The following is a 23,671-nucleotide window of genomic DNA, read 5'->3' as shown; positions in this document are numbered from 1 at the left end:
AATGAACTGCCTGTGACACATTACAATTTACAAAGTGCTTTCACATACCCACTAGGTCATTTGAGCTTCAAAATGCCTTATGGTTACATTTTATTCTGTGAATCAGGAATTTGGACAAGGTACAGTAGGAATTGCTTACCTCAGCTTTGCAATGTCTAAGCCAGCAGCTGGAGATGACTTGAAAGCAGAGCTGAATCAACTAAGATCACAGATCCCCTGCCATGGTGGCTTCTTTGCTAAAATCTGGCTGGCACCTTGATGGGATGGCTGGAAGGCCAGGCTCAGCTGGAACATGTGGTTTCTACACCATGGTAGTCATCATACTTCTCACTTAGAGTGTTTCTGCAGCAGAAACCGCATGACCTTTATGACTTAGCCTCAGCAGTCTCAGAGCAAACACTTCCCTGTTCTCTACTTGTTAAAGCAGTCACAACCTGCTCAGACTCAAGGGAAGGGAATAGAGACCACACTTCTTGATGGGAAGCCTATCAAAGAATTTGGAGGCATGTTTTAAAGTCACCATACTGGTATTTCCCCCTGATTCTAGATGAGAAGATCAGGACTCAGAGAGGTCAAATAATTAGATGAGGATCAGTTGCACAAATAGTAACTGGGATAGTTAAGGGGTATGGGATGGGGGAAGTTGGAAGAGGAAAAGGCTTCTAACTTAATTCTTTGACTCCAAGTTCTTGGTCTTTCAATAGCTCTATTCATCCTTCTTTAGCTTAGATATACTAGTACAGTTAACCCTTGAATAACATTGGTTTGAACTTCGTGGGTCCACTTACATGCAGATGTTTTTCAGTAAATATATTTGGCCCTTCGTATCCATGGTTTTTGCATCTGCAGATTCAACCCACTCCTGCTCAAAAACAGTATTTTCCCATTCCCAGTCCTGTTTCAATCAGCAGTTGGTTGAATCCACGGTGCAAAGGGCTGACTGTAGAGTCAAAAGTTACTCGTGGATTTTCAACCGTGCAGGCATCAGTGCCCCTAACCCCCAATTGTCCAAAGGTCGACTGTGCTTGCTAATATGTGAAAGTTAGAAGAAAAATTTAACTGACTTTGTGTACAGGGTGGACAAAAGTAGGTTTATACTTGTGAGTGCGCAAAACACTGAGTTAATAAAGCTATTGTAGTCATCATACCCTGCCTGTCTTTTTCCATATGAGAAACTGTAAACCTACTTTTGCCAACCCCTTATATTAGGTAACTTTCCTAAAAAGAAACAGAGATGTAAAAGTATAGTTTGTTTTTATATAGTCTTGTATACAAACTTCGTATTTTAAGGAGGTCCTGGGGTGGGTCAGTCCTGAGATTAGTCAGAAAGCAACGTTGTATAATTTTCTCCCTAAGGAAGGGTCTCTGAAAACATCCCAGATGCTTACCTGTGATTTCATTTGTTCTCTAGGAAAATCTCACCTGGCCATTGTCCAGCGGGTGAATAATGAGGGAGAAGGGGACCCCTTCTACGAGGTGATGGGCATTGTCACACTGGAGGACATCATAGAGGAGATCATCAAGTCAGAGATCCTGGACGAAACTGACCTCTACAGTAAGTGCATGGCGTTGGCTGTTGTCCAAGGTCGTCTGCTTTTCCTCTGTGACTCTCAGAGCTGGCTTAGTGTGACAGACAGTGTGAAAGAGTGTATATCAAGCCCATGCATTCTGTGTGTCAGCCCCCTAATGCCAGGTGCAGGCATGGCAGGGTACTCTGGCTTGAATTACCTGGGTCCCTGAGAACATGCTAGCTCAAAGATTTTCACCCTTTTTTATCTCGTGGCACACATAAACTAATTATATTTTGGGCCGAGTTGACCAAAAAAATAGCTATAATTTTGATTCATTCACACCAGACAACTATTGTTGTATTGGCTATTGTCATTTTTTAATTTTACAGTATAATCTAAGGGAAAAGAGGTCAGTGTCCCTGACTAAGTAGTCAGGCATTGCATGTTTTAAAAATTCTTGCAGTGCACTGGTTGAAAATAGCTGTGCTAGCTAAATGTTTATCAGTACAGAACCTTCAGGAACGAAGACTATGAAAAGGAGACCTCCTGGCCTTTGGATGAAAAAGGAACTAAAGGAAACAAAGTATACCTGAGGTGGCCACCCTGCCCTTGATTCTGTCCTGTGTTGTTCCTGTTTTGTCTCTTTAACCACCCAGATACAGACCCCAACACACCCTGGGATTCCACTCAACAATCTACTTACACCAAAACTTCGTGCGCAGTGGAGACTGACCTGAGATTTCATACCGCAACCCAAGCCAAACCTTCAACATCCCTTCTTACACACGGCTCTTCTCCCTTATGCTTTTTCAGCCCTACCAGCTAGTTTCTTCTCCCTTCCCCACCCCTGGCTCCTGTCCCTGCTTCTGACCCTGCTCCCTCCTTTCTGGTCTCCTCACCTTCCTACCCACTCTCCCACAGGAACCATATGGACTCCTCCATGCAGATAGTGACTGCTTTTGGTTACCGAGTCTTATCAAAGCTTTCCTTGCAAATGTTACAAAGTTGTCTCTAGAATGGGAGTGTTATCTAAATCCATGGGAATCCCTAAACCAGGAAGTGTTTCCTCCGAATTTCAGCTCATGGGACAGCAATCCCTTCTCCTCCCCAATTCTCTCCCCCCAGAGGGGTCAAGGTTGAAGCAGGAGAATTGTGAGTGGGAAGAGGAGGTGGCCCTTGCCCACTTTGGGTGGCATGCCTCCAGTTCTGCTCAGAGCGTGGTTAAAATCATCAGGAAGAGACCAGGTGAGCCCAGCTCTGGGGACAGAAGAGGGACAGAGGCCCAAACCCTCTGGGACTCCCAAATCCCTAGATGCTGAGAATGCAAGTCCCAGATGTTTGAATGCCTTTTTGTAAGTACTTCACGGATAGCTTTTGGTTCAAGTCTCATAATAACTCACGAGATGAGTAGAAGAGTTATTAATTATTAACCTCGTTGTATAGATTAAAACAAACAAACATTCTGATGGTTACACAGCTCATAAATAGGGGACCAGCTCAAGAACCCTGACCTTGGGAGTCCCAGGCCACCCTTCCCCCTTTTCCACCGTGCACCACCTAAATGTAGATAACACTGAGACAATTACAGCACCTCTCACCTTCTGTCCCTGATCAACATCCTTTCACTCCCTCGGAGAGGTAATGTCATCTGCAGTTGACACTGCAGAAATTCAGGTGGTCTCAGAGGACCTGTCTGCCCCCATAACTCCGGGAAACCTCCAAAAACCAACAGTGATTCTGAGTTGCTGCATTCTGTCCCCTGTGATCCCCGCAGCCGACAATCGGAAAAAGCAGAGGGTCCCGCACCGGGAGAGGAAGCGGCATGACTTCTCCTTGTTTAAGCTTTCTGACTCGGAGATGCGAGTGAAGGTCTCCCCACAGCTTCTGCTGGCCACACACCGCTTCATGGCCACAGGTATGACCCTGCCCACCGTGTCTCCACCCCAGGCAGAATCTGGAGGGCGGGGCCCACGCACCAATCATTTTTAATACTTCGTGACCTAATTCCAGTGTAAGACTGAGAACCACTGTTCCCGGAGAGGAGATTGCCTCAGGCAAGGGTGACAGGATGCCACATACTGTCAGTGCCAGTCCCCGCCTGATCTTCTAGGGAGGGAATGAATACAACCCAATTCTGCTTGTTGATCTTCTACTCAAGAAAAAAAGCTAAAGAAACCACTGCTACACTTTTCCCTTCCTCCACTCACTTCTTGGTGGGAGACAGAGGCCGACCTGCATCCTGTTGGATTTGGGGTACCCCAAACGATCTGGGGGGGAGGGAAAGGCATTGTCCTATCCAGCAACAAGGCCCTGGGGTCCAGTACCCTCCAGAGACCATACAGAGATACGAGTTCTTAAAATATGGAAGTGGATTGTGAATCTTGGGATCTTTAGAAAGAAAAAAAAGTAAGAGGATCCAAAGATAAACTTGTGAAGAAGGTAAAGTTTGTCTTTGAACCCTCTGACCTTCTCACACAGGCCTAATTAATGTGCAGACCTCAAATGCACACCCTTTACAAAGTGCAATATTTAATTGATCCAGCATATGATTATTGACTATATGATGAGTACTAGTACTATTCCAGGTGTTAAAAAAAAAAAGTAGAAAACTTTATGTTGCAATTCTTTAAAGTAGAGTTTTCAACATGTTATCTAGTTCTGAATACAGATTTCTTTTAACTACTGACTGATTTCCTAGAGTAAAGCAGCTGTATCTTTTAATGTTACAGTATGATATAATATAATATCTGTTAACATATAAATTTGATGCAAGGATGCTACACATTATTGAGAACACATCACTTAAATAATTACCATTTCTATTAACTTGGAATTTCATTTCTTTCAACAGATATGTCACAAATAAGTCAGATTAAATTCTCTGTATTTCACTTGATCATTACAGTGAAAGTTTTGCTGTTTACATGCTTACTTAGCCAGGCCCAACTCTGTTTTTTTAACCACTTTATTGAGGTATGATTGACACACACAAAAACGGTACATATTTAATGTATACAATTTGATGTGTTTGGAAATAAGTGAAACTGTCACCACAATCTATGCCATAAATATGTCCATTTCCTCCAAAAGTTTTCCTCCCACTCTATTGTTATTTTTCTCTGTTAATATAAGATATAACCTCTGAGTAAACTTTTAAGTATACAATACAGTATTGTTAACTGTGGGTACAGTGCTGTGTGGTAGATCTCTAAGGTTTATTCATCTGGCATAACTGAAACTTTGACTAATCCCACCCTCCCATCACCCTCCCACCACCCCAGGCAATCACCTTTTTGTCCTCTGCTTCTATGAGTTTGACTGTTTTAAATTCATCATATAAGTGATATCATGCAGTGTTTGTCCTTCTGTGTCTGGCTTATCTCACTTAGCATAGTATCCTCCAGGTTCATCCATGTTGTCACAAATAGCAAAATTGCCTTCTTTTTTTTTAATTTGTATTGATTTTTTAGAGAGAGAGGAAAGGAGAGGGAGAGAGAGACAAAAACATCGATGACAGAAAAACATTGACTGACTGCCCCCTGCATGTCCCCCACCAGGGACCGAGCCCACAAACCTGGCATGTGCCCTAACCAGGAGTCAAACCAGTGACCTCCTGGTGCATGGGTCAGCACTCAACCACTGAGCCATGCCGGTGGGGCAAAAGTGCCTTCTTTTTTAAATTCACGTGCAACTTTAAAAAAAGTCAAGTAGAAAATTAATAACAAAACTGACGTTTCCAAAATGGTGACCTGTTTCTCCTGAGGTTTCAGTACAGGGACACACATCCCCAGGGAGCAGGGGAAGGCCTGAGACACACATGGGTTTAAACACACACACACACACACACACACACACACACACACACCTGAGAGTCACAAGAGCCCTTCCAGCCTCGTGCCTGGAGCTCGAATGGAGGTGGCTCTAGACACGTGGCCTGGTTGTGCCCACCGTGACTCCTCCCAGCTGCCGATTCTTCCTGCCTCCCGCTCTTCCTAGAAGTGGAGCCCTTTAAGTCTCTGTACCTTTCGGAGAAGATCCTACTCCGGCTCCTGAAACATCCCCACGTGATCCAGGAGCTGAAGTTTGATGACAAGAACAAGAAAGCCCCGGAACACTACCTCTACCAGCGCAGCCGCCCCGTGGACTACTTTGTGCTGCTGCTCCAGGTGCGTGGGAACATTAGAGTCCCTCTGAGGACATGACAAGGGCCTCCCTAGGCTGGAGAGGAATGGCCATGCCTCCCCACTGCCGGGTCCCAAGACTCAGCTGGCTGCCCTGGGAGCAAGACCAGGTGGTGTGGGTGTTTGTCAGTGACCCACAGAAGGGGCCAAGTTTGACTGGTTGGTGTCCTAGGAGTGGGGGGATCTTGATGGCGTTTAGTCTGACCACTCGAGGATGTTCGTGGTGGGGTGCGGCAGGTACCTCTCCAGCAGAGGGGTTCTGTGACTGAACTTTCAAAACTGCTGTCCCACAGAATCCCTGACCCCTTCCTGTCTCTGCTGGGACATGCCCAGAAGTGGACCTGTCCTGTGCCTTCTCTCAAACTTCAGACGCTTCTTATTTAAAGCTTTTCCCTCTGTCGATCTGAAATCTCATCATCTCTGACTTCCACCTGGAGGTGCACAGAACACGTCCACTCTCTTGGAAACTTCTCAGTCTCTGCAGTCCCTTGATGCCTCCTCCTTAAGAGGACACGGAAGGAAACTAATGACCGAGTGAGAGCGGTGCAGCTTCTTCCCGGTCCTCACCTCTGCCCTTGTGCCCGGATAGGCCTGTAGATGCGTGCCGGGGGTGGTTCCAGAACTGGATCCTGCTGGCGCCCTGGCCTGGCTCCACCATTAGCTCTGTCACTGCTCCATCTCTTCCCAACAATATCTTCTGAACCCTAAATACAGTGACTGGCTTAAAATCTTAATTTAACTTACAGTAACTTACAAGTGGGCTGTATTTTGTCTGTCCACCTGCACTCCGTCTGCTCTGACACGGTAGCGTGCCGCATGCCCATTCTTCCAGACAACCTCAATAAAATGACCACCTCCAAAATGGGGTCACATTCTTCACTGTTGGAAATCAGGAAGGGTTCTGTCACTTTTTTAAAAATAACATAATGACCCATACAATTTACTGTTTTATGCTTCATATAAACTTAACTGTTTTAAATCAAAGCTGGAGGAAGTAAAATATAGTGGCAAGAGTGTAAATTCAGATATTGGAAAGATCTGGCTTTAAAATTCCAATATTGCTATTTCCTAACTAACCTTGATCTAAGTGATTTAACCTTTCTGAGCCTCAAAATTTACTCATCTATAAACTGGAGGTGAAGGCAGGAGGGGCCTCATAGGGTTGTGGGACCAATTGAATGAGAAACCATGCTGAGTACATAACACAATGTCAGCCCCATACACACACTGTATGCTACACATAAGCTGTCGTCATTAGTGGTGATGGGTTAAACAAGCTTCACACAGAATCAGAATTAGATTTTATTTCAACCAGATTTAGAGATGGTCTCATCTCAGAACAAGCCAGTGAGTCCATTTATAGGGCCCTGGGCCAACTGATGCCTGGGCCTGCATCATGGGAGGCCATTGCAGTATGCAAGGAGAGCTCAGGGTTATTTGTGAGTGGATGCAGCTTTACAAATTAGGCAATTAATTCACTGCAAAGGGCTACAGAAGCTGGCAGTGCTATTTCTGACACGTAAATCTGGACAGAATTCACATTTCCCTGTGATCAGCTCTTAAGTCTGCTTGTTATCCAGACAGAAGCTTAGGGTTGTGGTCAATAATCGAACTGGAAGTGCGTGCACACACCCTTAGCACACTGCCTTCTTTCTCCAGGGGAAAGTGGAGGTGGAGGTTGGTAAGGAAGGCCTTCGCTTCGAGAATGGAGCCTTCACCTACTATGGTGTCCCAGCCATCATGACCACTTCTTGCTCAGGTATTCCAGTTCCCAAGCCATAGCGTATTGGGGAAGCAGTGGGATATTGTAGAAAAAAGCAGCTGGGTTCAAGTCTTTGCTCCTATTGGGAACCCTGGGCAAGCCCGGTAACTTCCTGGGCTTTAGTGTCCTCCTCCATGAAGTGGGAATAAGACTCATTTTTCATTCAGAGAGTTTGTTCGTGGAAGTACATGGTAGACAGTAATGTTATCAAATGTTAGGGATGGATAGTGGGGTTTTTTAGTGTGAAAAGACAAGTTTGTTTTTCTTTTTACACTTCCATTTGATTGTCTGGTGTGTTGTGTTGTTGTTTTTCCGAGTTCATTGATGCTGGGGGTGGGGTGGAAGAGGGAGAACCTCGATAAGAAGGTGTACTTTCTGAATTGCCTCTGAAACACGTTGCATCTTTCTGTCCTCAGATAATGACGTGCGGAAGGCGGGAAGCCTGGCTGGATCCTCTGCCTTTCGTATGTATTTCTCAAACCCCTCCCTCATGCTCCCCATCGTAGTCCTGCCTCAGCCCCCTCTGGGGACCCGGACCCAGCACTCTGAGCCTGGGCTGGGGCTGGGGCTCACACAAATGCTGGCAGCCTCTCTGTAATGCTCTGCCAGGAACACTGCTTCTTGCCAGGTACTCGCAGACCACAGGGGCTTCGTTTCTGTGTCTGGAATGTTTTCTGCTGCTGCTCTGCTCATGTACAGTGATGAACGGCAGGGAGGGAGGTTGTGAGGGAAGGCGCCATTGATTGTCACACATTTGTGTGCTCTGGTGGAGGTTTGGCCTTTCCTTCTCTGCGGGGATAACTCACCCACTGGCCTTTACTTGAAAACTTAATATGCCGTTCTTGTGTCTGTGGGGTCAGTAGGAAGTGACTGCAAGATCTTGGAATACAAGTCCCAGGCTGGTGCGATGTGTTGCGTATCTGCTTCTCTCTCCTCCTTCGCCACATCTCAGCTGGGGGAGAGGTGCCTGCCAGCTGGCCGTGCATGCTGATGGTGGTGGGGGCTGGCACGGGGCTGCTGGCTGGTTTGCTCTGCCCCTTCTATGCTTTACCTACTTGCTGTTTCCTAAATAGAATTGCTGTGCTTGTGTTTAGAAGGCATGGCATTTATTGTGATGTAAGTGTGATGCTGAAAGAATGATTTCTCTAGAATTTATTTTTACTCACTGGTCTGACTTTTGCATTGCTTTCAGCTGTTACTGTTTAAAGTGGCTATTTTAATGCCAAGTGGAGTGTTTTCTCTTATCATAAAAAGCATTTTACGTAGTGTTTTATATTGGATTTCTCAGAGGGTCCCAACGCTGGATATCAATCCCTGGCACATGAAAGATAGATACCGTTTTAACGTGGAGAAACTAAAGAAGTGACTTGCTCCAAATCACCCAGCATGTTGGTGACTTACATAGATGCATTCCGGTGCCCTGACTATTGCACACAACACAATGAAATACAGATTGGAGAGCCATCATGTTCCAGAATGCAATCTCTATGTGGGAATATTGGAACAATTTATGGTATAATTTCACATCCTAGCCCAGCATAGGGCTGAAATGAAATTAGAGTAGCTACCCACACCCAAGGGGTGGCCCAACATGAGTTGAAGGAGATCTGTAAAATAAAAACCCTGGTTCATTAGTATACTTATATAAGCCAACAAATCTCAAGTAAGGTTGATGGAGGAAACCTCAGTACTCAGAATGAGAACTCTGTGGGGGTGAGGGATGTGCTCCAGGACCGGACTTGGTTCTCTAAAGGAGATGTCCACCCATCACATTGCTCAATGTAGAGCAACTTCCGGGATTCTAAATCTTACCTAGACTTGTTGGCCCTGTTCTGGCTATTCCAGAAGACCAAAAGAGGTGGGAACTCTGGGGGAAGGGGATAATTACGACTCCCCAGCCCACCTAATCTAGATGACATTTTAAAAGTATATATAGTTTAAAGTAGTAGGAAGATGTTATCCGGTTTTCTCCTTTCCTTCATTTCTGTCTCTAGTTTTTTGTATCAGAATCCTTCCATTTTATCAATGAGATGGGAGTATACTTGCAACACAGGTCTCTCCTTCAGAACTGGTTAACTAAAAGGAAGCATTACACTCTTTTCCTCTCCCCACTTTTGAGCATCTTTAGAAATCTTCAGGAGGAAAAAAATTGAGTTAGTCTGTAAGGGGTATAGTGACATTTTCCATCCTCCCCACAAACCCTCTCCACTTAGTGGAGTGAGGTGTGAAATAACTCCAAAGACTAGCCACACCAAGCATGTCAAACTCAAAGGCTAACACAGGCCAAATAAACAAGGTTTAAGTTTACGTGGGCCACAAAAAAACAAAAGCTTCAATTTCCATAGAAATGTAGGTTTTTCTCGATAGAGACATGCTGAATACAAAGGGCTGAAATAAATGAATGATCGTTAACATAAAATATAGAACATTTTAATAAAAATTAATATTTTTTCTTGAACATTAACTTACCAGACACTGAAATACTGCACAAATTAATAAGCGTAACACAAATAGACCTATTTTTCTTGTTCTCCGAAAGTGAAGTATTTCCTGTTGCACACACCAAACAAGTCAGTCCAAGACTAATGACCTGGCCATCGGCTGCTAAAATATTCACTGCTAGTATTAGTGGAGAGAAGTGGTGTGCCTGTGCGTAAGGCACGTAAGGGAAATGAATGCAACACAATTATAGTAATCAGTCACTAGTGAACATTGTAGTCATTATTAATAATTATGTGTAACAGGATATTGTAAAAATTAAGTTACGAAACTTTTATTAAAACGTTTCTTACATACTGTTATATTGACTGGGCCTCAAAAATATTCATCGTGGGCCGCATGCTGTGAGTTTGACATGCTTGGGCCACACCCTACAGTTGTCCCTGCTGGACTTTCAGCCCCGGGTGTAGCCACCCAGCATCTTTCACTGGCCAAGAACCTTGGCTTGTAGGTCAAGGGAGAGTTTAAGGCTGAGCCACAAGGCAGTAAACTCTTTTAGGATCTCACTTTAGCAAATTGCCCCTGTCCTGGAAGCCAGCCTATAGTTCTGTCAGCCTTTGAAGGTGATTAATGGGATGATGAGTTTGCCAGAACACTGCCCATGACCAAGGCCTCAGAGTTGAACTCGAGGTTACAAGTAAGTCACTCTGGCTTTCCTGTGCAGAGTAAAGGGAACAGAGCCTGCACTGTCTCCTTCATCTTGGTGCTGACTGCCAGGGAGCCCAGGAGGACCATGTTGAGCCTGGCACCCTGGAGGAACTGGGCCTGAGCTCAGGGTAGCCAGAAAAGCAGCCCACAGGGGTGTGCAGGTGGAGAGAATGAGTCTTTGATTGCTTGGCCAGGGTATGCATTTAATTTGCAGCCCAGAAGTGTAAGATTCTTCTTGAGACTGTGGGGTTTCTTATTTCCGTGTATCTCGCAACACTAAGGGCCTGTTCAAGTCTCCTTTGATATCTCCTATCAGAGTAAACGATTATCAGGTCTAGGGCTCCAGACACACACACTCCCCTGCACCTGTGGGTCCTTTCAGTAAATCATCTGATGCTGCAGAAGCTGCCTACTTTGATGTGCCATCACCTGCAGACTGGCTTCATTTAGCTCCTGGGAAGGGACTCGGAATGACCATATAAGAGAGGTGAAGACAGATTCCCATCCAGAAACACCGCTTGATCAGGGTCAAGCGTGGGGAAGGACCCAGGCCCCAAGTGATGGCCAGCGCCGTTTCAGACCCGGTGGGGAAAGAGAGAAGGAAAAGGGACAGTGAGAGAGGTGCTCTGGAGCACTTTAAGTGCTAAGAAGTGACGATGAGTTAATTCACCAAGTTGATTCCCATTAAGATTGTTGGAAATGCTGCCTGCCACTCTTGTTTCCCAAGCCTCTAGCACAGTGGTTCTCAACCTTCCTAATGCCGCGACCCTTTAATACAGTTCCTCATGTGGTGGTGACCCCCAACCATAAAATTATTTTCGTTGCTACTTCATAACTGTAATTTTGCTACTGTTATGAATCGTCATGTAAATATCTGATATGCAGGATGTATTTTCATTGTTACAAATTGAACATAATTAAAGCATAGGGATTAATCACAAAAACAATATGTGTGTTCTGATGGTCTTAGGCGACCCCTGTGAAAGGGTCATTCGACCCCCAAAGGGGTCATGACCCACAGGTTGAGAACCGCTGCTCTAGCAGCACACAGTTCCTCCACAGAGGGAGCTCCTAGGAGTCCCAGGGAGGATACAGCTTCCTCAAGGATGCCCCTAGCAGGAGCATGCATTTTGCTCTCAGCCCTCTGGTTGGTGAGCAGATACATGTGGCAGCTGGGAGAGCCTGGTGGGAATGCAGTGCTGGGCTCCCGGAGATTTGCTGGCTCAGAGAGAATGCTGCTGTGGATGCACACGCCCCACTGGGGCACTGCTGTTCTTGTCCTTGGCAGGTCTGCTTCCCTCCAAAAGAATTATACACCTTTTTGGAAGACCTTCAGGGAAGTATTTCCTTTCCCGCTTTCTGGAGAGTGACTTTGTAAGAGGGTGCAATCTCCATGTTTTCAGAGGCACGGATTCCTTTTGCAGAGAAATGTGATGCTTTGAAGATCCAGGAACAGACTGTCTCACCACTCTTTGTCTCTCTCCTTTTGTGTTTATCTTCCCCTTCACAACTCACAAACCCTTGGCCCTTGACTCTTTAGTGCCCATGTCTGTGTCTCGTACCTTCGCCTTCAGCAGAGGGGACTCTCTGGCAGGCTCGCCAGGTAAACATGCATGGGTGTCTTGGGTCCCCATAGATCCAGTGAGGTTTGCAAGAGCCTTTGGTCTCTGTCACTTCACTGTCCCACATGAGAACAGTCCCTCCCAGCAGGCATTCTGGTGCCCAAGGCACAGCACAATGAACTGATAACACTCATTTGCACATATAGCCCAGGCATTGCTAGTTCAGTGGTGTCACTTGTGAATTTAGCTCTCAGGGTTGTATCTGTGTATATAAATAGAGAAATAATGGGATGAGAGGTGATGTGAGTTCTTCCTCAACATTTGTCTGACTGTAGAATGGAGAGGTGAAAAGTGCAGCAGGAGAAACATAGGAAGGAACAATAGAATATTATGCCTTCATCCTATTTTTCCTCCACCTTTCTCTCAGTGTGGTCTCTGCCTTTAGCTAACCACTAACCCATCCTCATTATCTTCCTAGTAATGTTACCATGTGGTGACCATATTCCCTCTGGCTCTGTTCACACAAAGGATGCTCTATGTAAAATTTCAAAACAACTTTTCATTAGATTTAACCTCTCATTAATTAAATACAAGTTACCAGTTTCTTTTTAATTGGGTAAAGCAGCTCCTCATAGAGCTACACAGTAACTCAAAGATTAAGTAGAATGTAATAAATCTGAGCAATCAATTAAGTGTTTGTATTGTTTTCATCTCTAGAGGTTCATCTGTTAGGCTCAGGGAATAAGTAATGACCAAACCAAGAATTTATTTGTTCAATTGCTCTGAAGTTGGAACACAATTTCCTACACCCTCTACATCTGTCTCTCTTATCCCAGTGCTATGGTAATGATTCTGAGGCTCCACCATATTCTCAGTCATCAAAAATCCAGTTGTGTTTTGCTATCTGCAGAGTAAACCCTCAATATTCAAAAAAGGCTATGTGAGACCTCAAACCCCCAAGTTTTCAACTTCAAAAGTATTTATGTTGACTTCTCCTTTCTCCCAAATCACATTTTCCCATCAAAAACCATCTGGTTCCCATGTTTATCTGTACAAGATACATCAACCACATTCTCAAATTTTCTCTCTCACTTGATGGTGATTTTCCACCAAGAAATAAAATTTTTCTCACTTTGTGAGAGCCCATGCCTTCACGATGACCAAAGGACAGTATGTTCAGTATGAGATGCCAAACTGGTGCCTCTGCCAGCTAACTGGTCTACTCCCACATGCCAGCAAAATTAGAAATGACTACATCATGGACCTTCACAATCCTTTACATATGGGGAATCTTGGTGAATGAAGAATGTCCTATGAGTTTCAGCAAAAGGGAAGATGCCCATTTTTAAAAGATTTTCAACCAAAAGGATCAAAGCATTAAAAAAAAGAGGCAAGTCAGGGTATATTTTCCTTTTTAATTAACCCTCAGTTAACCAGACAGCCTAGTTAATTGTAACTTCCAGTTAAAGGTTAACTCTAGTTCATCAGTGTTTATTATGAAAACCTTCATGGTAACCTAGTGTCAGACAGAGATTAAGGTGTCTCATTCCTTCTGGGCAAGACCCCCTAGCACAGCGGTTCTCAACCTGTGGGTCGCGACCCCTTTGGGGGTCGAACGACCCTTTCACAGGGGTCGCCTAAGACCATCGAAAAACACATATATAATTACATATTGTTTTTGTGATTAATCACTATGCTTTAATTATGTTCAATTTGTAACAATGAAATTGGGGGTCACCACAACATGAGGAACTGTATTAAAGGGTCGCGGCATTAGGAAGGTTGAGAACCACTGCCAGGTACTGAGACTTCCCATCCAACTGGCTGTTGCCATGTGCTCCTGGAAGCTCTTTTAACCACCACCACCCCATTTTCAACCCAATAGGAAACAGATGAATGACAAGGAGGTGAGAGCAAGGCCAGCTTACTCCAACCCTTGGTTTAACTGCAGAGTGGAGCCCTGACCAGCACAGTAGGAGAGAATGAGAAGTGGGGATGCCTTGCTTCTCCTTTGGCGGGTTCCTCCCTACCTTCTTTTGTCTGGTCTCTATCTATAGCCAACCACCAAGCCTTCCCAGCAGTTGGGTGACATCTTCATACCTATATCATGGTATTGCCACTGTCACTCTTGCTTCTGCTCCATATCAGCAGCAGCAGAAGCGTCAGTCATAGGAGTATTATGGAAAGCAGTCCTGGCACCTTCTGGCCACCATACTTGATTTGTAATCCAGATAACATATTACGTATAGTATGTCTTACCCCCATCTTACACAGGCAAGAATAGAAATACTGGAAATTAATAGGGCCTTTAGGTTTAAAAGGAACCTTCATTTTATTTGATCCTCACAACCACCTTAGGAGATGGGCAGGAATTATTGTTGGGAGGCAGTGGTCTAAGAATTTAAGTCATTGGATCAGTGTCATGGGTGTAGTAAGCAGGTAGAGGGATGAGGACTAGAATCCAAGATTCTTAGGTCCTGCTCTCCCATAACCCAGGACCTTGCTGCCCCTCTGAAAGTAGGCATTTTGTGCCCCCCAGAGGGTTGTGACTTGTTTGCATTTTGAAAGCAGATGTGTTAATGAATATGGTGCTCACACTGGATTGAGGCCAGTGGTCCCTGTACCAGATATCAACCATAATGAGTTTCCTTCTGTTTGAGCCTCAGTTTGGAATGAGGAGAGCAAAGTGGTCTGTGGATTAACTCCAGAGTAGGGTGTAATTAGCCAGCTTTGCAAGTGTCTTCACTTAAACGCAAAACTTCTGATCAACCCGCTGAGGGTATGAGGCCCGCTGCAGTTACCATTCCCTCTCCCAGATTCATTCCTTCTTCTCTCAGCAGAGATGATTTCACAATCCTTCCGAACCCACAAAGCACAGAGGCAGGAGAGAGGCGGGAGCAAGGGTTCTTTTCCAATGCTTGATTGTCCATCTATAATGTGCTTTGAGATCAATGAGAATAGAGTTTTCTCTCAGAATATATGAGGAGTCCCTAAAAATAATCATTGTACTTTGTGAAATGTGGTAAGTGGAAATATTCCTTTGGGTTGGCTCTTGCGTCGTAAACATTTGGGAACCATTAAAGCTTCATGTAACGTGAGCGAGTTCATCTGGGCTCCTAACTTGGGCTGATTTGCAGAGTTCACATTGTAGCTTTGACGGAGTGCTTCTGACATTTGGTTGTCTGATGTTGACGATTACCCCAGAATGATGCATTTTTATAATCCTCGTTTGTGCTCTCATAAGCCTCTGTAATTAAACTCCCCGTGCAGTTTGGAGAACACAGATGGCACATGGCACAGTGACCGTGACCAATGTGGACTGTTCCCCCTTGTGCCTCATTGAATGCCCAAAAGATGTGACCAGGCAGCCACTGAAGCTCACTTTCCCCTCAGATCCTCAGACTGAACAGGGGAGTGGGGATTCTTCTGTATTGTGGGTCCTTCTCCCAGGATAGAGTTGTGATCACTCTCCTGATACAGGTGTCACAAGTGAAGCAAGAGTCCCAGAGCTGTGTATAGGTTTCCCTGGCCCCTGCCTATCAATGAAGAGTGAAAGGATATTCCATCCAGCCCCAACTGCAGTGGCAAATCCTCTTCCACCCACCCCCAGTTTTACCGCAGTGTCTTCTCCACCCAACCACAGTAACTCCAATTTGCCACCTAGGACAGATCTGTCTTGCAGACTGACTAGGCAAAGACTGCAGAATGAGTTCTGCCACACTTCTCCATGGCACCTGGAGGTCTAGAGTAGAAATCCCTGGCCCCCTACCACCCTGTCTTTCCAGGGCCATGATGAGCAAGAGTCGACAAGTGATATACCGGCTGCTTGGCCTCACCCCTGTTGAGGGGTGCTGTGGTCAGTTTTATGCATCACAGTTTGGTCTGTTCCCTCTTAGACCTCTTTGCACGACAGTTAGGATTTCCCTCCTCGCTTTGCTTCCCCAAGCTGTGCCTCTGTGCTCTTAGGAAATGCCAAGGAGAATTATACAACTTGAACTAGTTTGCCATGCTGCTGGGACACTCGTCTGTTACTGATTTCTTCTCCTTTTTATTAAAAGCATGTCCATGTCCCTTGCTCAGAAACCTCTGCGTGTATGGGCACAATTACCAAAATGCCAAGTCATCGCATCCCACCTATTGAGGAATGTCAGGCTCTGGGACATGAAAACACTGATCTTGCACAACACTCGATGAGCTGAGACTTTCTTTGTCATGAAACGAGGGCTTCTTTTCCTTTTAAAAATTACTTTTATAGACCAGACCTCTGTAAGATGGTTGGAACTTTTTGTGTTTGGAATCCTTCAGGGTTTTATGAATAAACCTTCAATAGCATTGTTTTTACTTTAAAAAAAAAAAACATGTTTCTCATCCCAGCACAACAGTGATGTTGCTTGTGTTTGACATGCAGGTCCTTGGGAGTGGCAACAGGGTGACAGTCCTATGCTGGGTGTCAGTGAGGAGGAGAGCCTTGGGGGGAACCAGGATGTAGTAGCTGTTGCCTCTGTTTCCAACAGGGAGTAGAAGTGATTCAGGCAGAACCTTCTACGGATGGAAGTTGTTTAGTAGATAAGACAGGGCTGTGTTTCCCTGTCATCTTCCTTGAATGTACCTTGAGTTGAGACAGAAGGGATGAGAAGGTGGAACAGCAGATGTAGAGTATGTGAAGCATAGTCCGACCAGGCAAAGGGAGGGTTATCAAGGAGTGAAACTGAAGCCACAGGCCCTGCTCACACTCTCTCCCCTTGTTCTAAACTGAATTGAGGACAGGACCCACCAGGTCAAGGTACGGTTTCTGAATTCCACACACATGCCAAAGAAGCCGCTCTCCTGCAGGACTCCCTACCGTTGCCAGAAGAGTGTGCCCAAGGAAGCACCATCAACTGACTTAGCCAGCCACCACCTTAGAACATCACAAATGGATCTAGCCAAGCCAGAACTTAATCAGTTTGTTTTCAAGGGACTGGGACCAGAAATGAAATACATACTTTTCTGCCCAATTCTACTGCCCTTTACAATCACCTTGGCGCTTCACTCAGTTCTCCGTGGCACCACCACTGTCCCTCTCAGTCCTTGGTTGCTCTGGAGGAGGCTCTGACTCAAAGGAGCCTGTTTCACAAGCTTATTAGACAGACAAGCAAACAAACAAACAGAAAGTTCTAATGCTTCCTGTTGCCTCTTCCTCAAGCTGTGAGGCCAGCGCCTGAGGCCTCTCGGTGCCCTTTGATGCTCATTGCACATGATCTCACTCTTTAGCTGCCCACTCCTAGCTTCTTGGAGATGTTAGCTTTCTCAGAATGACTTTAAGTTGCAGAGGAAAGGTTTTCTGATTCCAGGATGATATGAGATCTCTGAAACCTTTTTTAAAATAAAATTTAGATTTTAAACTTAAAAGTTCCTTAAGGGACTCATACGTGCTGATTCATTCATTCTGCACATTTTTATTGAGCACCTACTCTAGGCCATGCACTGTGCTAGGTACTGGGTGTACAATGATAACCAGAAAAGACAAGGTCACTGCCCTCATGGAATTTAGTTAAATTGGGTGGACAATTAAAACCTGTGAAAATGCCTTGAAGGAATGAACAGAGGGCAGTGATAGAGGAAAGTAGAGGAATCTTCTTGGGGCAGCCAGACCAGGACTTCAGAGAAGGTGGTGTTTCAACTGAGACCTAATGACTGAGAAGTGAGAGTGGTTGGGGGAAGGGGTGAGTATGGGAATGTGGGGCTGGGGCGCTGAAGGCTGGGTGGGTAGGAGGTGGGATAAGAGGAGAGGGGGGAGCAGAGGAAATAGTATCGACTGAGGTGGGAGATGCTTGCATGATTGAGGATCCCCAAGGCGGCCAGTAGAGCAGAGCAAGCAGGGGAGGGGAAGGGAATCCCAAGATGAGATCCAACAGAAGAGCAGAGGTCAGGTCATGGTGGGGCTTAAGGGTCCCAGCAAAGAGTGTGGATTTTATTCAGATTCAATAGGAAACTGATTTGTGTCTTTAAAATGTGCTTCTGGCCGCTGAGGTGAGAACTGATTATAAATAAGATTATAAGTGGGGAGACCAGACTGTGGGCCAGATGAGAGTGATGATAACTCCGACTTGAGTAGAGTCAGAGAGGCAGATGGGCTTATAATGTCGGAGGTGGAGATAAGAGGACTTGATGTGGGGCTGGTGGAGTAGCAGGAGTCAGGTGGACTCCCAGGTTTCTGATTTAAATAGCAGTATATGTGAATGACATTTACTGAGATGGGGAAGACAAGTGAAATCCTTAATTCTACAATCCTATCAAGGCAGTGAATATTATGGTTTCAATGAGAAAATTACTCAACCTATTGTTGGTTTAATCTTTCTGAAACACAGTTTTCCAGACAACAATAATAGCTTGGCAGCTGACCAGATCATCAATACTTCAGGACTCACTCCAAATAGATGCTAATAGGATATTTTAATTGATGGCAACATTATCTCAAGAGACAGAATTAAATTCCTGAAGTTCTACCCTGAAAGAAAAAGGAGCAGAACCTCTGAATGATCAGACTCTTCATTTGAACCCCTGCACTAAGTCTGTGTTATAAGAAGCTGAGGGCTCCTGTTCCTCTTTTTTTTTAGAAGAAATGCATTGTAGCATCAGTTGGGAAGCAGAGGGGTGGAAGGGTCTTATGCCCAGGTTAAGATAAAGCTAGCGTCACCTTCAGAACCTCTCTCCTATTAATCCTGGGGAGGGTAATTCACATAGTTCATTTTGAAACCAAGTTACAGAGTCTTAATTGAACTTTCCGAAGAGGCGGTTCTTGAAAATAGAAAAGAAAAAAAACTGAACATTCAGGAGGCCTTATTCCTTCCCCACCCTCATTAGGCCTAGGCAGTGGTTCTCAACCTTCCTAATGCCGTGACCCTTTAATACAGTTCCTCATGTTGTGGTGACCCCCAACCATTAAATTATTTTCGTTGCTACTTCATAACTGTAATTTTGCTACTGTTCTGAATCGTAATGTAAATATCTGATATGCAGGATGTATTTTCATTGTTCACGACCCACAGGTTGAGAACCGCTGGGCCCTAGAGGGTGCCCTGACCTAGCCCCATACTAGAGGGCCCCACTTTGGTCCTCCTAAGTCCTGGCCCTCTCTGTGGGGTGAGGAATTTGCAGGGCCAAAGGGATGTGCCCACCTAGAACCTGTGTTCTTCCTTCTAGACCAGTGGTCGGCAAACTCATTAGTCAACAGAGCCAAATATCAATAGTACAACGATTGAAATTTCTTTTGAGAGCCAAATTTTTTAAACTTAAACTATATAGGTAGGTACATTGTTATTAACTTAATTAGGGTACTCCTAAGCTGGCCTTTGCTAAAAACGTCCTCAATTTGATTGATGTACGTTCGCTGAGGTCGACCCCTTCCAATTCTCCCATCCTCAACTCATGCATGAATTGCGCGCGCGCGACCCCCGCCCCCCCACTTGCTGCGTATCCCTCGGCCCGCCTGCACCGCATCTCCCGTTGCCCAACCGACAGACCGACACCCCCCACTTCTTCTAACGCCACTTCTTCAAAATAGACTTGCCCAGGCCGAAAACCGACTCCTGCGCATGGGCCACAAAGTTTCAATCGCACTGTACGTGCGTGCCCGCACATGGTATTTTGTGGAAGAGCCACACTCAAGGGGCCAAAGAGCCGCATGTGGCTCACGAGCCGCGGTTTGCCGACCACTGTTCTAGACCACATTTCAGATACCAAAATCCCAGAATTCCCCATTCCAAAAGGGTGCCGGGGATTGGTCCTCCTCATACAACCCTATTTTCTGGCACAAAACTCTAAGGAGTCGGACCTGGCCTTCCAGGTTGTTGAGGACAACGATAGAACCTATTTTAACAGTTTATTAGTGTGATTTAAATATATGCCTTGTGGTCTGTGGGCCTCCACTTGTCCCAGGCCCAGCCATTGTTGGGGCAGACCTGAGTCATCCCCACTGCAGTGCATCAGTGCAGTGAGGATTGGTTATCGGTGCTGTGGCAGATGGTTTTGAGGGCAAATCTTGGCCTTTCTAAAATAAGGTTTGTGAATGGAGTTTATCTAAAGCAACTCAATCTAGTAGAAGGTCTCGTGGGCTGGGGTAGCTAACCATGCTCACAATTGGGCCTCATCTGCACTGTCAATGTGAGAACATCCAAACCTGTAGGCATTTTTATGAGCCAAACTGACAACATGCCAGGGAGCAGGATCTCACAATGCCCCAGAGAATGACAGCTTTGCTGTTCCTCGGATACATTTGGAATTAAGGAGGGAATGTAAGGTCAGTTACCTGGAGGTGGGAGAAAGCAAGGCACAGAGGAAAGTTACAAGAGTATGTGCTCCCTTGAGGGTGGTTACCTCCCCAAAGGGTCTGAGAAAGAGGGTTACCCTGGCATTTCAAAGGTGTGTGAACCTCATTGCACAAGGGCTTGCTTAAACCTTTTTGTAGGCCTGGAGCATGACTGTCCAGTTAGAAATTTATGATCAGATCAACCCGTGAGGTTACTTTCCATCAGCTTTCTTTCAGAGCCCCCTTTTCCTCCATGGCACTCAACCCTGGCTGAGGTCTTGGGGAGCAGGAGGAGCCTGAGCAGAGTGGAGCCATGAGTTCCTGTCCTAGGTGTTTGCTCCTCGAAGGAATAAACATCAGTGGGCAGCTGGGCATTTTTCTGGGCTCTGGTGGGAGGGGTGAGGGCCTGGTTTCACCACCCAGTGTAGCCATTGTCTTAAAGTCCTGCAGGACCTCAATAAACAACACCTCTCTCTCTTCTTCTCCCTCTTTCTGGTCCCCTCTCCTTTCTCCACACCCACCCCTCCTTGCCTTTTCTCCCTCCCCCTCCCTCATCATCTGCAGTAAACCGCTCCCCTTCACGCTGTAGCGGGTTGAACCGCTCCGAGTCTCCCAACCGTGAGCGCAGTGACTTTGGGGGCAGCAACACCCAGCTGTGCAGTAGCAACAACCTCTACACTCCTGACTACTCAGTCCACATCCTCAGCGACGTGCAGTTTGTAAAGGTAACTCCCCCGGGTGGACCGTCCCCTCGATCCTGCCGGCAGAGGTGGCTGGGGGGTCAGGATATGCATCCCATTCCCCTATGATCCAAGATAATGTGACGATGAGGTTAAACCTTAGAAAGCCAGAGCCCATGACTCTTGTCCCTATAGCTTCCAGCCCTGAAGCCCTCTCATTGCAGACCTTCCTCAGAAGTGGAGGTAGGAAAAAATGGGAGAAGAGAAATTCTAATATGCTAACTCTTATGGTTGGTAGTACTGGCCACATGACTTGTGGAAAAAGAAATGGGAAGTCACAATAGAGTAAGTGGTTCAAATATTTACTGAATGTCTGCACTGTGCTTGGCTCTGTCCAGGCATTGGTGAGTTACGGGAGCGAACAAGACAGCAAGCTCCTGCCTTTCTGTACCTTCCATGCTCCTAGGGCAGTGATGGCAAACCTATGACACGCATGTCAGAGGTGACACGCGAACTCATTTTTTTGGTTGATTTTTCTTTGTTAAATGGCATTTAAATCTATAAAATAAATATCAAAAATATAAGTCTTTGTTTTACTATGGTTGCAAATATAAAAAAATTTCTATATGTGACACGGCACCAGAGTTAAGTTAGGGTTTTTCAAAATGCTGACACGCCGAGCTCAAAAGGTTCGCCATCACTGTCCCAGGGGAAGAAAGATGATTAACAGGTAACCACATAGATAAAACCTAGGTAATTTCCAGGTAGTGATAACGACGATGAAGGAAATATACAGGCTGCTTTAGAAATGGTTGTCAGAGCAGGCCAAGCAAGGGACATTTTTGCTGAGACCTGAAAGGGAAGGTGGGGAGAATGTTCAAGACAGAAACAGCAGGCAGGAAGGAGCTGGGGGTTCCAGGGTCTGAGCGCAAAGGCAGAGGCTAGTGTGATATGAGACTGGAGCATTAGCAGCAATGTCACCTGGCATTTTAGGCCAGAGTAAGGCCTTTGGATTCTCTTTGAACAGGGAATTTTTGTTAGGTTTGTTTCTCAGGTCTTTCCATTTGTCTTAGTTCACTCGGGGTGCTCTAACAAATTACCATAGACTGGGTGGCTTACACAACAAACACTTACTTCTCACAGTTCTGGCGGCTAGGCGTCCAAGTTCTGGGTGTGGTCGGATCCGGTGTCTGGTGAGAGCCCCCTTCCTGGTTAACAAATGAAAACCTCTGATTGGAATGGTTGGTTCTATACAAGGAATTTGAGAATTCAAACTTAACACAGCTTTTGTTTTATGTTGGTGTTCGTTTCTCTTTTGTTTTGTTTTTTAATGTAAGTTAAGATGATGCTTTAGACCAGTGGTTCTCAACCTGTGGGTCGCGACCCCTTTGGGGGTCGAATGACCCTTTCACAGGGGTCGCCTAAGACCATCCTGCAGCCGGAACCGGTTTGGCTCAGTGGATAGAGGACAGTTATGAGGTAGCAACGAAAATAATTTTATGGTTGGGTCACAACATGAGGAAGTGTATTTAAAGGGCCAGAAGGTTGAGAACCACTGCTTTAGACTAAAGTTAAAAATCCCCTCCTCCTGATTTAATGGACTAGTTAGGACCATGATGTCTGTAAAAAATCAATAAAATATATTTAAAAAAAAAAAAGACCATCCTGCATATCAGATATTTACATTACGATTCATAACAGTAGCAACATTACAGTTATGAAGTAGCAACGAAAATAATTTTATGGTTGGGTCACAGCATGAGGAACTATGTTTAAAGGGCCAGAAGGTTGAGAACCACTGCTTTAGACTAAAGTTAAAAATCTCCTCCTCCTGATTTAATGGACTAGTTAGGACCATGATGTAGGCTCTCTTTTACTGACCTCTCCCACCCCCCCCCCTTTTTTTTTAACATAAAGAGAGTTTTTGAGGAACCTAGACAGAAGTTTGTACAAAATGGGTGTTTTTATTGGTGGAAGCCCCTGTGACTGGCTGCGGGCAGTTTGTGAGGGCTTTCCATGTCCAGATAGAATGAAGTTCCAGAACTGGTTATAAAGTCCAGGAGTAAACTGACTTCATAATATGTTACAATATTAGATAGAAAATCTGCCTAGATTATCTGGGAAAGATATTAAAGCTGTGATTAATAGTGGTTAATAAGCTATGAAGATATCAAAGAATCCTTATGCTTGTTTTTTAAAAAAAAATGTGTTTTGTAAATGTCATTATTAAACTAAGGATATTTGGCTAATGACATAATCTGACTCGTGTGACTGCAACCAAGATGCCTCATCACCATCTGGTGGCAGAATCCCTAAATTGCAGGATCGTGTTTTGAGGGATGAAAGTTATAAAATGATAGGAGACATCACACTGGTTAAAGGTGAACTTCTGGCTAGGACGCTGAAGGCCTGCTAACTCTCAAACCTTGGGCAAGTGCTTCAACCTTCCTAGACCTCACTTCCTTACTCGTAATATAGGCCGTAGGAGACCTCTCGCGCCCACCCCATACAGTCATTATGGACAGCAAAGGTGATAGC

At 45.2% G+C, this 23,671-nt stretch overlaps 1 protein-coding gene across 1 annotated transcript in view; it reads left to right on the top strand.

Moving 5' to 3' along the window:
* Positions 1–23,671, top strand: part of CNNM1 (cyclin and CBS domain divalent metal cation transport mediator 1) — a 51,359-nt gene that overhangs the window by 20,350 nt on the left and 7,338 nt on the right. Inside the window, 7 exon segments of the mRNA XM_023754850.1 lie at positions 1,412–1,555; positions 3,286–3,426; positions 5,508–5,677; positions 7,352–7,451; positions 7,871–7,918; positions 12,142–12,204; positions 21,018–21,178. Coding sequence (XP_023610618.1) covers positions 1,412–1,555; positions 3,286–3,426; positions 5,508–5,677; positions 7,352–7,451; positions 7,871–7,918; positions 12,142–12,204; positions 21,018–21,178 — 827 coding nt within the window.

Source organism: Myotis lucifugus, unplaced genomic scaffold (assembly GCF_000147115.1).
Source record: "Myotis lucifugus unplaced genomic scaffold, Myoluc2.0 scaffold_66, whole genome shotgun sequence".
In the NCBI taxonomy this organism is placed as follows: Eukaryota; Metazoa; Chordata; class Mammalia; order Chiroptera; family Vespertilionidae; genus Myotis; species Myotis lucifugus.
Note: the sequence above shows the minus strand (reverse complement) of the source record. Positions and strands in the feature narration are given on the sequence as shown.